General features: G+C 39.5%; 1 protein-coding gene across 1 annotated transcript in view; it reads right to left on the bottom strand.

Moving 5' to 3' along the window:
* tcf7l1b (transcription factor 7 like 1b) overlaps window positions 1-3902 on the bottom strand; it is a 35396-nt gene extending 31494 nt beyond the window's left edge. The window contains exons 1-3 of the mRNA XM_046870691.1: window positions 2732-3902; window positions 2258-2330; window positions 2005-2135 (exon numbers count right to left, since the gene is read on the bottom strand). Of these exons, the coding sequence (XP_046726647.1) occupies window positions 2005-2135; window positions 2258-2330; window positions 2732-2917 (390 nt within the window). The 5' untranslated portion in view covers window positions 2918-3902. The remainder of the gene's footprint in view (window positions 1-2004; window positions 2136-2257; window positions 2331-2731) is intronic.
* Window positions 3903-13382: the final 9480 nt, after the last annotated feature.

Genomic DNA, 13382 nt, shown 5'->3' with positions numbered 1-13382 from the left:
GGAGTACAGAAGTGCAGGTTGGAGAAGAAAACGAGGAAGAAGAGGAGGGCTAAAGGTTGGTGATGGAGCTTACAAAAAAGCCTTGTATATGCTAAGGCACAATAGAGGATCTCTGTAAAGGTATGCACCAAGTGCGTAAGGAGAGGCCATTACGCTAATGGGGGCCTACGGAGAGGCGCAATGAAGCCATCAAGCACCCCCTCTGAATAACAATGCTGGCCTAACGCCTCAGTAATTGAATGGAGAGGACTGGGAGAGGAGAGGAGGGAATGGTTCGTTTGGGGAGGGGAGGGGCAGAATGAGAGAAACTGAAGAAAAAAAAAAAAACAGGCTGGAGTTTGGCAAAGAGAAGCAGAAGAAGAACAAGAAGTGTGTGCGCGTGTGTGTGTGTGTGTGTGTGTTTGGGGGGGCTACTTTTCAGTCAAATGCTTGGCTGCCTCCAATCAAAACGCATTTGGAATTCAGGGCAAGGAGAAGGATTTGCGGGTTTGGAATAAATAGTGGCGTAACCCAAAGATTTAGAAGAAATGGTTTGCAGTTTACATAAAAAAAAAAAAAAAAAGAAGGAAAGGGAAGAAATAAAAAGCAGGCTTCACTTTTTTTGCAGAGCCTTTTCTTTCTCCTGACATGAATGCCCACTGAGCTTTTTTTTTTTTTTTTTGCGAGCGACGCTGAAAGAAGCCAGTGCACGAGCTAAAAAAGGGCTGGTCAACTTTCCCAGAACACGACGCTAAACTCGAACAAATGAGGCATCTGAGGTTTCACAAACATCCAGAACCTGACGCCTTGCAAAAGACAAAACCATCCAAACACACACACGAATAGAACGTTGGCACTAGAAAAATGTTTTTTTTTTTTTCAGCCAACTGTCCACTATTTCAACACAAAAAAAAACACCCAAGGGATTTAAAATAACAGCAGTTGTGGACTGGGTGAGCTTCAACATTTCTCTTCTGTTCACGGCGATACATACAAGAGGTACACGGGTGTTTCTGCTCAGCGTAGTGGAAATTCACCTTTCTGTCTAAAGCGCTCCTCCGAGTTCATTTTCGCTCTGGAAAAAAAAAAACAAGCAGACTCGGGACACTTAATTGCTGGCAAACGTCGCGCAGCTCTGACTCGGAGTGTGCTCGGTATGGTGTTAGCTCCATCCCCCAAGCATTTCACACACAAACACGAGGATGAAGGCCAAGCAAAAGACACACTGAGACAAAGTCTGGCACCAGGGTCCTGTCACTAAATCACTCCGGATATAAAACATGAAGTCATAACTCACATTAACTGCAAATACCACAGGCAACTTTAGTTTGCTTGCACCTTAACCAGACTTAAGTTTTGTTCAGTCTGGATTAGTTTCACATGTAAATGCAAAATGATGCATTTATACTCTGGTATCTTTTTCCCCAACTAAAATGCAGTGTTCTAATAAAGAAACTGACCCGCCTTGATGTACACGATGCCCTGTTCGGGGTGTTTGAGTCAATAAAAAAAACGCCTTTTCAATTGTCCCTGAAGTAAAATAAAAGCAGGTTGCAAGAACGCAGAAGAAATTTCGATGAGGCTTTTATGTATCCCTTAAAGTTTAGATACACATAACGGCCAGGCGACCTGCTAACTGTCGTTAGTTTGGACGCAGCTCCCTAACGGACAAATCAGTTTGTATTATAACACAACATTATGTGGATTTTCTCCCTCTCTCTCTCGGATCCATTTCACACGCGATCCGATTTAGACAGGCTCACAGGATGACCTCTCAAACGACTGTGTGCATGCGGAAGACCAAAAAGTCGATACGGGCAAATAAGCACTGTGCCACATCATAAGAACGAGTAGTGGGTGCTCACTTTATACACCGCGTGAAGTTTAAAGAGAGTTTTAAAGTGCAGTCTAAAACATGACCAGTGCTGTAGCAACAACACGGACCATTAGAAACATGTGCTGTGAGCTCATGAAAAGTGTGCAGCGATGACTGTGTGTGAGAGTGTGTGTGATGGGGTAACTCACGGTCCTGGCGGTGGGAGACAGAGCCCCATTCGATAAATACGGGCTTGCCAGGTCCGGGAGCATAAGGAACGGGTAACCCGGGTAGTGCGGGCTCTTAAAAAGGCCTCCTCCATCTTGCTGTCTCCTCAGCGCTTTGTGAAAGGAAAATGAAGAGCAGAGGGGGAAAGGGAAAGAATTACAGCCAAATGGTGGCATGGAGGAAGAGAACAGTGTGTAAAAGATCCCCAGAGAGGGAAAATAACCAGAAACTTACCTTCGTTGAAACACTCTCTGGCTTTTTCGTAACTTTCTATGTCGGGGCGAGGCTGGGGGCGTCTCTCGGTCGACTAGGAAAGACACACACACACACACACACACACACACACACACACACTTTCAGCACACTTTCCAGCTACATGTTCATTATCTATTCAAACATTGAAAGAAATCACCTTCCATCTACATGATCACTATCCAATCTAATCCTGAAATAAATCCTGTGGTATCTACACGTTCAATCTAATCCAATCTAATAGATGAAATCCATACTAGTGTACTAGCCTGAACAGGAGCGGCTGCGGGTCACCATGACGACCTCGCGTACACGCGCACTACGTCAGGCTGGTGCGCGCCCGCGCGCGAGGGTCATTTGGACACAATGCCGAATCCCGGGTTCGTTCTGCGCATGCGTTTTTATCACCATTATAATAATTACAATGATAATTATTATTTTCGCCATAAGACCGACCTCGGAATCCGACGAGCTGCTGTTATTCTCCGACTCGTTCACCAGCGACGACTTCACGTCGTCCAGGTCCCTGTCGGCGGACACGCTCTCGGCCGTCTTGTCCTCCTGCTCGCCCTCGTCCTTAAACGAGATCATCTCGTCGTTCGCCCCGAGCTCGTCTCCTCCGCCCCCGTTCAACTGCGGCATGTTGGCTCTGGGTGCGTGTGTGTGCTTGTACGAGTGTGTTTTTTCAGGCGCTAAAATCCCACCAAAAAAAATTGGAACTGTAGCTCGCTGTATTAAAAACAACAACGTGCTGTAGCTCAGTTCTCGGGGAGCATGGAGGGGAAAAAGATGGGAAAAAACCCCAGTATTTCAGTAATAATCCTTAGAAACGAAATCCAACCTGTCCATGACTACGGGTGAAAATCCAGCTCGTTGGGAACAACTTTAGAAATAAAGAGAAGCCGCTGAAAAGTGTCGCCAAGAGTCGAGAGAAACTTATGGGCTGTGATGGAGGGAGTCGGGTCGAGTTGAAGGAGTCGAGTGCAACTTCTCGGCTGTGATGGAAAGGGGAGTCGAGTCGAAGGAGCCGAGTCAAGTGGAGGAGTCGATTAAACGACGCCTCGTTTTTCTTTCAGGACAAAGGCGCCGCAAGGAAAAAAACGCACAAAAACGCGCAAAACGAGTGCAGAAAACTCCGAAAGCGTCTCCAACCCGCTTCCTACCATCCAAACTCGACTTTCGAGGACACTTTGTAAGCTTTTTTCCCCCCACTCTCTCCGTCCACCTCCTGACTGACTCCTCACTCGGGTTCCTCAGGCAGCGCGGAGAGAAGCGGCAGAAAAAAAAGTTTCAACGGTCACGTCGCGTGCTGCTGCTGCGCGAGACGCCTTTTAGTTTTTAAACCAAAAAAAACGTGCGCGAGCGACTTGGAAAAAAACTTTTCCCCTAAAACGACAACAAAAAATACAATAAAGCAAGTCCGTGTTTGTTTTTAATCCCTTTTCACCGACAGACACGACGCGGCGTCTCGGATGTGATAATAAAAAAAAAGGAAGAAAGCAAATCCCTGTATTTTAAACATAAAACAGGAGCGCGATATGTCCGCTCGCGTGCACGCTGAGCTGCTGCTGGTCAGGGCAGTGCGCGCGCGGAGCCTCAGCGCCGTTTAGAGACGCGGGGCAGAGGAGGAGCACGCGCGCTGATGGGGGGGGGGGATAAACCAAAAAAAAAAAAAAACGCACGAGAGTTCGATTCGCTCCGAAGGAGTCGATTGAGGAGTCGTTCCCAATCGATTCCCAACTCGTTTCTTTTGCAGATGCAACTTGAGATAATTTTTTATTTATTTTTTGTTCAAAACGTAACTTCATTAGAGTTCCATTATTTAGTTATAGATTTCTTTATTATAGAATATTTCTTTATTAATTATTTATTTAAAGAGTAAAGTTAATAAAGTTAATATACAGATACTACTGCAAAGGTACACATAAAAACTATAATAATAATAATAATTATTATTATTATTATTATTATTATTTGCAGTCTTCTAAATTAAAGGTTTTGTCACTCCTCATTTCCATAACTTGGTGCATTTTTAAATATTTTTTTAGAATTTTTTTTATTGCAGGTCCACGTACAAACGTACACATAAACACTCATTATTATTATTATTATTATTATTATTATTATTATTATTTCACTCATTTTCATAATTGGGTTGATTTTTTTTTGCAAAACTTTATCACCCTCACTAATACAAACCTACACATAAACACTATGTATTACACATAAAACGCATTATAATTGTTCCAATTATAATAATAATAATAATCTCATTATTATTATGACTACTATAATTATATGCAGTCTTCTAAAAGTAATGTTTTAGTCACTCAATTGCAGAACCATTATTACGAAAAGATAATAATAATAATAATAATAATAATAATAAATAACAGGTTTTTTAGTATCTTTAATCATACAAATTATAATTTTTTTTATTATTTGAAAAAGAACATTTAGTTTCAAAACGTTATTTTTTCATTGCTAGCTGTCGCTAACCGTATTCGGTCTTTCCTAGCAACACGCTAGATGCTACTGTACATAAACAAGTTATTATTTTCGAGTTGAGCAATGAAATAGTTAAAGTTAAAGAGCCATAATTAGACCTGAATATAATATTTTTGTGTGTAAACATGCTCGGATGCGGATCAATCGATTCAGTGACGTGACTCGTGTGGACTCAAGAGGAAGAGGAGCCTTTGACAGGAACAGCTTGTTCAAGGGAGCGTCTTGAAATAAGTTCCCTGGCATCAGCGTCCCTCTGTGTTTTTCCAAATATTTTTTTTCTGCTCCTTCAGCCCCACTGTGCATTGCATATTTGAGTGTGATACCGTCTCCGAATTTTTTTTTCTGAACGTCATGGAGGCTTTGCTAATGAGGTGATGAGTTCAATGAAGTGTGTTACAGCTGAACATGTGCAGAGCACTGCATGGGGAGAAGGACCAAGTTTGGGGAACGCTGACCTACATTCAAGATATTTACAGATATTCATGGCTCTTCATCACCTTGTGTTGTTTACTAGTGGGCCGATGTGTGCTTTTCAGTGTTTTTGTTCTATTATTCACTCTTTGTTTAGGTCTCATTTTGCATAGTTTTGCTGCTATAAAGTGTCCATGTGGGTAAAATGATAGAATGTAGTAAAAAAACACCTCAAAAATACATTCACTTGAATTAATTTACAGCATTTTAGCCTAATGTCCTGCTAAAACAAAGAACAAAAATGGCACACTTATATATCTTCAAAATGGCTGCCAGTTCCTGTGGAGGCTGTTCTGGTGTCGGTGATGTGGTGCGTAACACAAATCTTCATGAAATTAGTGAATAGTGATAGAACATTCGTGTGTTTTTTTACGTGGTCGTATGTGCTCTATAACTCAGGAAGAAAAAAAAATCCCGGTCCAAGTTTGTACTTTAAACCTTTCGTTGAACAGTACAAAAAGAAAAAAAAGAAGTGTACAAAGAGTGTCAGGAATACTTTTTGTATTTCCTCGCCTTAAAAACTTTCCTTCATGGTCCACCGGGCCTGGCGGAGATTGATGATGTCATCGCTTTCCCAGACGGTTTGCTTCACGTGTCGTGTAGGCCCCCCTCCATCAGTGCTACACTTCACAAAAGAACAACTAGGGCATGACCATCAAATGGAGAAGCCACACACACACCCCCACCCTTCTTCTTCTCTTTCTCCTGCTTCTTCTGCTCCATCTTCTTTGTTTTTACGACTTTGACTAATTGAATAGGAGTAGGGGCCCATTTCATGGTGTTTTGTTTTTGTCTTGTTTTTTTTTTTTTTTTTTACCCCCTTCTAATAAGACCCAGGTCCAAAAGTCCTGCTTGGCTTCATCTGGTTTCTAGAAAGACTTCAGGGCTTCCTCCTGCTCCTGCTCCTCCTCCTCATCATCCTCCTTGTCCTCCTCCTGTCTATAAGGGTGTGATAATAGCATGCTGTATAAGTCTGTAATGACACGGTGCTGCTGTAATTGCGGGTCCCTGCCGAGTGTGTGTGTGTGTGTGTGTGTGTGTGTGTGTGTGTGTGTGTGTGTGTGTGTGTGTGCATGGGTGTGTATGTGTGTGTTGTGTCCAGTAGTAAGGTGGTGCTATAGTGAGGATAATACAGGTCTGTTAGTGAGGGCTTTACTCATACCAGTGTGACGGAATCCTCTCAGAGCTGCGTGATCCTTAAAACCTCCCACCGAGAGGCATCCGAGGGGCCACACACATGCTCTCTCACACACACACACACACACACACACACACACACACTCACACACTCACATTTATGTATGGGTCAACGATAGATAAAAAAGAAATTGCACCATCATACAGCAAGATTATACAGAAAACAAACACAGGTAGTATCTGGAATAAAGCTATCAATAAACAAAGATTAAACAGGATTATACTTATAAAAGAATGTATTCAGACTGAATATAATTATTATTTCTCGAAGATTATCATCTATAGTGTCGCGGTAGTACAAACGAAAGTGAGGGTTCGACACAATTATGCGTTATATAATAGCGCCAATTATTTTTTAATTCTATTTTTACGACTCTATTGCTCCATCATTATTTTAATTGTTTTTATAATTATAATATTAAGCTCAAATATAAATCAGCTAGCATTTACAATGAATGGAAAGCCAGTATTTACACCTTGGGATCTGAATTTATCCAACCTGAAACGAGATATTTATTATATTTGGTAATTCTTTTTGCGAATTTCCTATAATTTTCCTACAACATCGTGCTACAGAGTGTTTTATTTCTTTTAGGCTTGAGCAACTTGGATTACAGTTTATTAAAGAACACTTTTTACACATTTATTGGTACAATACCATTGGCTCACTGGCATTCATTTCCAAACCCAATGATCATCTTCACCATCGTAGATGTCAAAGTAGACAACATCATCACAGACTCACAAACTGTTCAACCTTCTTCCATCCAGGTGGAGATACAAGGTTGTTTTTGACATACAACCCCATTACCCTACTGAACTCTTCACTACACTACCAGGACAAAGATGTCTGACTGTAGCATTACTGTTTTTACTGCCTGTAATCATCATGCCATTCTACTCCACCCTGTACATTCTCTAGATATAATTATAACTCTATATAGTTGTAAATTCATATCGTATCCTAGCTTATCATTACATATCTCACTACTATCTGTTTATTTATCTCCAAACCAATCATGGTTACTCTGTTTTGTTTGTCTTTATGGAGGAGATTAGTGAGAATACACAAAGTGATTAGCGAACGCAGCAGTAATTCATGCTAACGCTTACAGTTGTGTTAAAAAAAAAATAAAAATCTGACAGGAAAAAGTAAACCAACCCCCGATACGTTTTAGCATCAGGAGCACACGTTCTGATCCTAAAGTGCATATAGCAGCTTGTAAAACTAGCAAGCTAGGCTTTTAGCCTGTAAATCCTCCTATAGAGTGGAGGAGCTCTTTCAGAAAATGCAGCCACTTATCGTTATTTGTGTGTCTGTGTGGAACTGGAGCTGGAATCTGCTCATCATTGTCACGGGTCCGAACCCGGCCCTCCTTTAAGAAACATGCAACAACACGGCTTGAGTTTAGAGTTACCGTCTTACAAATTAGCTCCTGAGTGTGTGTGTGTGTGTGTGTGTGTGTGTGTGTGTGTGTGTGTGTGAGAGAGTTTATTCTCTCCTATCAGCTTGTGTGTGCTGCCAGGCAGACATGTCTGAGCACCTCTGATGAAGTGTTTGTTTGAGGTGATTACTCTGTATGGGTCATTAGCTCCTCGAGGAGCATGCAGCTCTCAGCTCAGATCCGGGCCCCGGATTTTATTTTTTTCCTTTTTTTTTTTTCGAAGTCAGGTGTGTGTGTCAAAGGTACATGTCTCATTTCCTAAACGAGAAAAGAAGCACGGCTTTTATCTCTAATAGTGTTTGCTCCAGCTTTGTATTCTTCATTTCAATCAATGCCTCAAAGAAGAAAAAAAAGAAGTGAAATGACCGACTTCTTTAATTCATTTGGTCTCATTCCACATTTAATCTCAATTTGATGTTATAATGAGCTCCATTCTTCTGAGAAGATGTTCCACTAGATTTTCTGGAGGTCCATCCAGCCACAATTAAAGTAAAATCAGGTACTGATGAAGATGAGGTGAGGAGGCCTGGGGTGTAGTTAGTGTTTACATTAATTTATGTTTGATAGGGTTGGAGCTCTATAGCAGGAGATCTTCCACTCCAGATTGGGGTCTCCTTGTTCAAGTGAACAGAAAATTTCATGCTAATGCATCGAAAGACGTCTTACACAACTGTGTGCCTCTGACTTTACGCTTGCAGTTTGGGGAAGAACCACATATGGCTGGAAAAAGTCGGTTTTCCCAATACCTTCGGACATACTGCATATAAATCCGATAAATCGAAAACGATCTGCGTTCATATTTTGATACATTTAGAATCTTATGGCCAGGTGTCCACATACTTATGGCCATATATTGTGTACATCATAATTATTTTATAGTCACATTTTAGATATAAACGTCTGATCGCGTTGGATTTTCACCTTTACCTGCGTCGTGCTGCTTACGGTCGCAAAATTTCTTCCCCGAAATAAAAAAAGAATAAATAAAAAAAAAAAGTAAAAAAAAGAAGAAATTGTGACATTCCTCAGAACCCACTGACATTTAATCTGTTATTTATAATCCCGGTAAAAAAGGGACGAGATACGAATCTGGGCTCCTGGCAGCATATTAACGACACACATCATCCTCGTTGTCTTTGTGTGTGTGTGTGTGTGTGTGTGTGTGTGTGTGTGTGTGTGTGCGTGGGGCAGTAAATAGCTCATTGCTGTTGTCAGCCACATGTCAGCGTGGTGCAGTGGATGACTGACAGGCTAGCTGGGTCTCTCAGGGGCTCATTAAGGCCCTGCAACCTTGTGTGTGTGTGTGTGTGTGTGTGTGTGTGTGTAAGAGAATGCCTGCATACACATTGAGAGCTACTTACTATTTGTAGTTGTGATTCGTCTCTGTCTAGCAGTGTGTGTGTGTGTGTGTGTGTGTGTGTGTGTGTTTGTGCATGTGGGACACTTCACCAGGTGTGTGTATGTGTGTGTGTGTGTGTGTGTGTGTGTGTGTGTTTGCAGTAGATATCGGCCCAAAATTCAACAACGTCGCTGAATTCTGCGTTCTGATTGGTCAGATGTGAGGCGCTGATTTGTTTTCAGCAAAATTGACGGCGCTCACTGACTAATATGTCAGTGTGATGGTTTCCATAGCAACGGTGGCGTTCATATGGCAAATTCTCCCTGAAAAGGAATCTGGAAACATGTGGTGAAGTTTTCTTTAAGAAACGAGGTTTATTACACTTTATTCAGAAGGAATAGAAGGAGTCTCCAGAGTAAATGGAAGGAATCTCCAGAGTAAATGGAAGGAGTCTCCAGAGTAAAAGGAAGGAGTCTCCAGAGTAAATGGAAGGAGTCTCCAGAGTAAATGGTGGGAATCTCCAGAGTAAATGGAAGGAATCTCCAGAGTAAAAGGAAGGAGTCTCCAGAGTAAATGGAAGGAGTCTCCAGAGTAAATGGAAGGAGTCACCAGAGTAAATGGAAGCAGTCTCCAGAGTAAATGGAAGGAATCTCCAGAGTAAAAGGAAGGAGTCTCCAGAGTAAATGGAAGGAGTCTCCAGAGTAAATGGAAGGAATCTCCAGAGTAAATGGAAGGAGTCTCCAGAGTAAATGGAAGGAATCTCCAGAGTAAATGGTAGAAGTCTCCAGAGTAAATGGAAGGAATCTCCACAGTATATGGAAGGAGCCTCCAGAGTAAATGGAAGGAGTCTCCAGAGTAAAAGGAAGGAGTCTCCAGAGTAAATGGAAGGAATCTCCAGAGTAAATGGAAGGAATCTCCAGAGTAAATGGAAGAAGTCTCCAGAGTAAATGGAAGGAGTCTCCAGAGTAAATGGAAGGAGTCTCCAGAGTAATTGGAAGGAGTCTCCAGTGTCAGCAGTTGGTTGTTTTCATCTACATGACAGAAGAGAGAGATTTGTTGCTGTTTTTCAGGAAGGCTGGTGAGGGAGCGACTGTTTTTACTAAGAACTGGAGAGAACTTGTTTCTTGTAAATCAAAAGTATCTAACCAGATAAAAGAAAAAACACAGAAAGCACATTGTGTTAAAGGTGTAGCAGTGACTCACTGTTCACATCTCAGGTGGAGTCCATGATCACGTTACACAGTGTACATGTTTTTGTTAGAAACTTTGTCTAAAGGGTGGAACAATGTGGAAATATTCAGGTATGAGAACCACACAGCTCAAAAACACACCACAAAACACGGCAGGATTTATATATATAATATGCACCACTATTTATGGACAGCTGACAGATTGCTTTTTGCTTTTCTGATGCACATGTTCATGGAGCTGGTTTTGTGCACAGGGGTATTGCCATGCTTTTGGATCTCCTAGTTCAAGTAAAGGAAAAATTTCATACTCCTACATACAAAGACGTGCTACAGTTTGGGGCAGAACCTTAAAATGCTGGAAAACTGGTGTCCCAATACTTTTGGCCGTATAATGTAGGTTCAGGATGTTGCTACAATTCTGAATGAAATATATATGAAATAATAATAATAATAATAATAATAATAATAATAATAATATTATTATTATTATTATTATTATTATATACAATTTTCTGAACAAAAAATATAAATGTTATACGTATAATTATAATAATTAAAATTCATTAATTAATATTAATTTGTTTAATTTATTTAGGTAATAATATTCCTTTAAAATGAAATGTTTTATTGTTTATTTTAAATGTATTTAAATGTGAAATGTCTTATTTGTGTTTCACTTTTTCTACTGATATTTATTTTCATATTTTTTTAATTGTATAATATTTATTAAATTTGTTCATTAATTTAATTGCTTATTTATTTAAACTTTAAAAAGTAAATCGGCTGTTTGGAAAAGAGCGTAATTCATTATTATTAATTATTTATTATCTATGTATTTATATTAGTTATTTATTAATTATTAATTTAAGAAATCGAATAAAACCGATATATGAATTTAATATTTAATATATTTGATATTTATTATTTATGAGGTATCATTATTATTTATTATTTAAAAAATAGAAATAACTGTCAATAATATGAATAATTATGAATAATTAATAACCGTATTTATTTTGATTTGTTTACATAATTCACTTAAAATTAATATAATTTATGGAAATGATAAAAATTAATTTTAACATTTACTGATAAAAAAAATGTGCAATAATTAATTAATTATTAATGAATTTAATAGTGTGTTTATTTGGAAAAAATGTACACAAAATTAATTAATGTATACATTATACTGTAAAATATTTATATTAAAACAGTTGTTTGTTTAATATTTAACTAATTTAATCCAATTGTTTACGTAAGAACAGCATCAGCAGATCTACATACACGACGTATAAATGACTTGAGGTAGCGTCACCGTTCTGAAGATACCATTAAGCTCCGCCCCTTTTGTGTTGATTTAAAGAGTAGTGATGTTCCACAATTCATGGTGTAAATGTGCATAAAGAAGAGCAAAGTAGAAAGAAAATTATTTGTGCATTTTTTTGCCGTTTTTAGAGTGCGATTGGAAAACATGGTTCAGGAACTGGACTGCTTCCCACAGTAAGTGTGTGTGTGTGTGTGTGTGTGTGTGTGTGTGTGTGTGTGTGTATACGGTCTTGCGTCATTGCCAGACACACACAGGTGGAATTTAAATATTGGCCGAGTGTGAAATGACACCCCGGTGTGAGAGTTCGTACTGGAACCTGGTCTCTGCTCCACAAATGGCCGGATTTCACCCGGGACAAGGACGCTGTTTTGCTGGGCCCACAGGTCAGCGTGGGATTTTTGGGTAACGTCAGCATTTCAGAAGATTTGCAGGTGCTCGACGAATACGTTCTTAATAAATCACTCAGTCTTTTTTTTTTTTTTTCCATTTCCACTCGTTTACCTGACGCTCACTTCTGGAGAAGTTCCCGAGCCGAACGAAGCGGCGTCTCTCTGGGAGCAATTTATTTGTCGCACAAGATGTGTCAGGACCTGATCTGAATCTGCTTCTCATGTTTCCACTGTTCTTCTGACACCAGAATGCTCCGGAAACCACGATCACTAACGTCACAAACAAAAACCTGCCGGAAAAACGATACCGAAAGAAATAAAAGAGATAAAGTGTCTGAATACTCGAGATCTGAAACTCCAGAAAGTTGATACTCGAGGATTATACAGTAATTCTGCTCACTGATGATGATGTGTTTCCATTCCCTAGTCCACCACTTTTCAAACCTCAGATGCAAAGTCATCATTTTGAGATACTTTCAACATAAAATACAGACTATTATAATGAGACTTAGTATCTCATAATTGTAACGAGACAATTACGAGAGACTAAGTGTCTCATAATCATGACCTATATTTTATAACTATCTTAAAATTATGTCTGGTATCTCAGTCATATCTCAGGCATACCCTGGCATACTCATGAATTCAGATTAGTATCTCAGAGCCATGATGTAGTATCTTGGTATCCCATAATTACAACCTGGTATGCTCATGATCATGATGTCTCTTAAAATGATTACATTTTGACATTTTATCTCAATTATGACTTTGTGTCTCATAATCATGATGTATCTTGATGTATTTTCTAATTGCAACCTAGTATATGTGTAATCATGACTTAGTATCTCAAAAATGATGGATGTTATCTCATAATTGTATCTCAGTGTCTCAAAGTCATGACACAATCTTGGTAATTTCATAATCAGGGCTTTGTGTCTCAACATTCTGAATGTATCTTAAAATCGTGATGTTGCATCTTGGTCATGACTTAGTATCTCATAATCATGATGTAGTATCCTGGTGTCTTAAAATTACAATTTGATATGACGAATTTGGCTCAGTATCTCATAACCATGGTTTAGTATTTCAAAATGATGAGGGTATCTCAAAATTCTGATGCTGTATCTCAATTATGACCTATTATCTCATAATCATGATGTAGTATCTTGGAACCTCATAATTATGACCTGGTATGCTCATGAATTTGCCTTAGAAATCTCATAATCATGACTTCTCATAAC

Source organism: Silurus meridionalis, chromosome 17, assembly GCF_014805685.1.
Source record: "Silurus meridionalis isolate SWU-2019-XX chromosome 17, ASM1480568v1, whole genome shotgun sequence".
Lineage (NCBI taxonomy): Eukaryota > Metazoa > Chordata > Actinopteri > Siluriformes > Siluridae > Silurus > Silurus meridionalis.
Note: the sequence above shows the minus strand (reverse complement) of the source record. Positions and strands in the feature narration are given on the sequence as shown.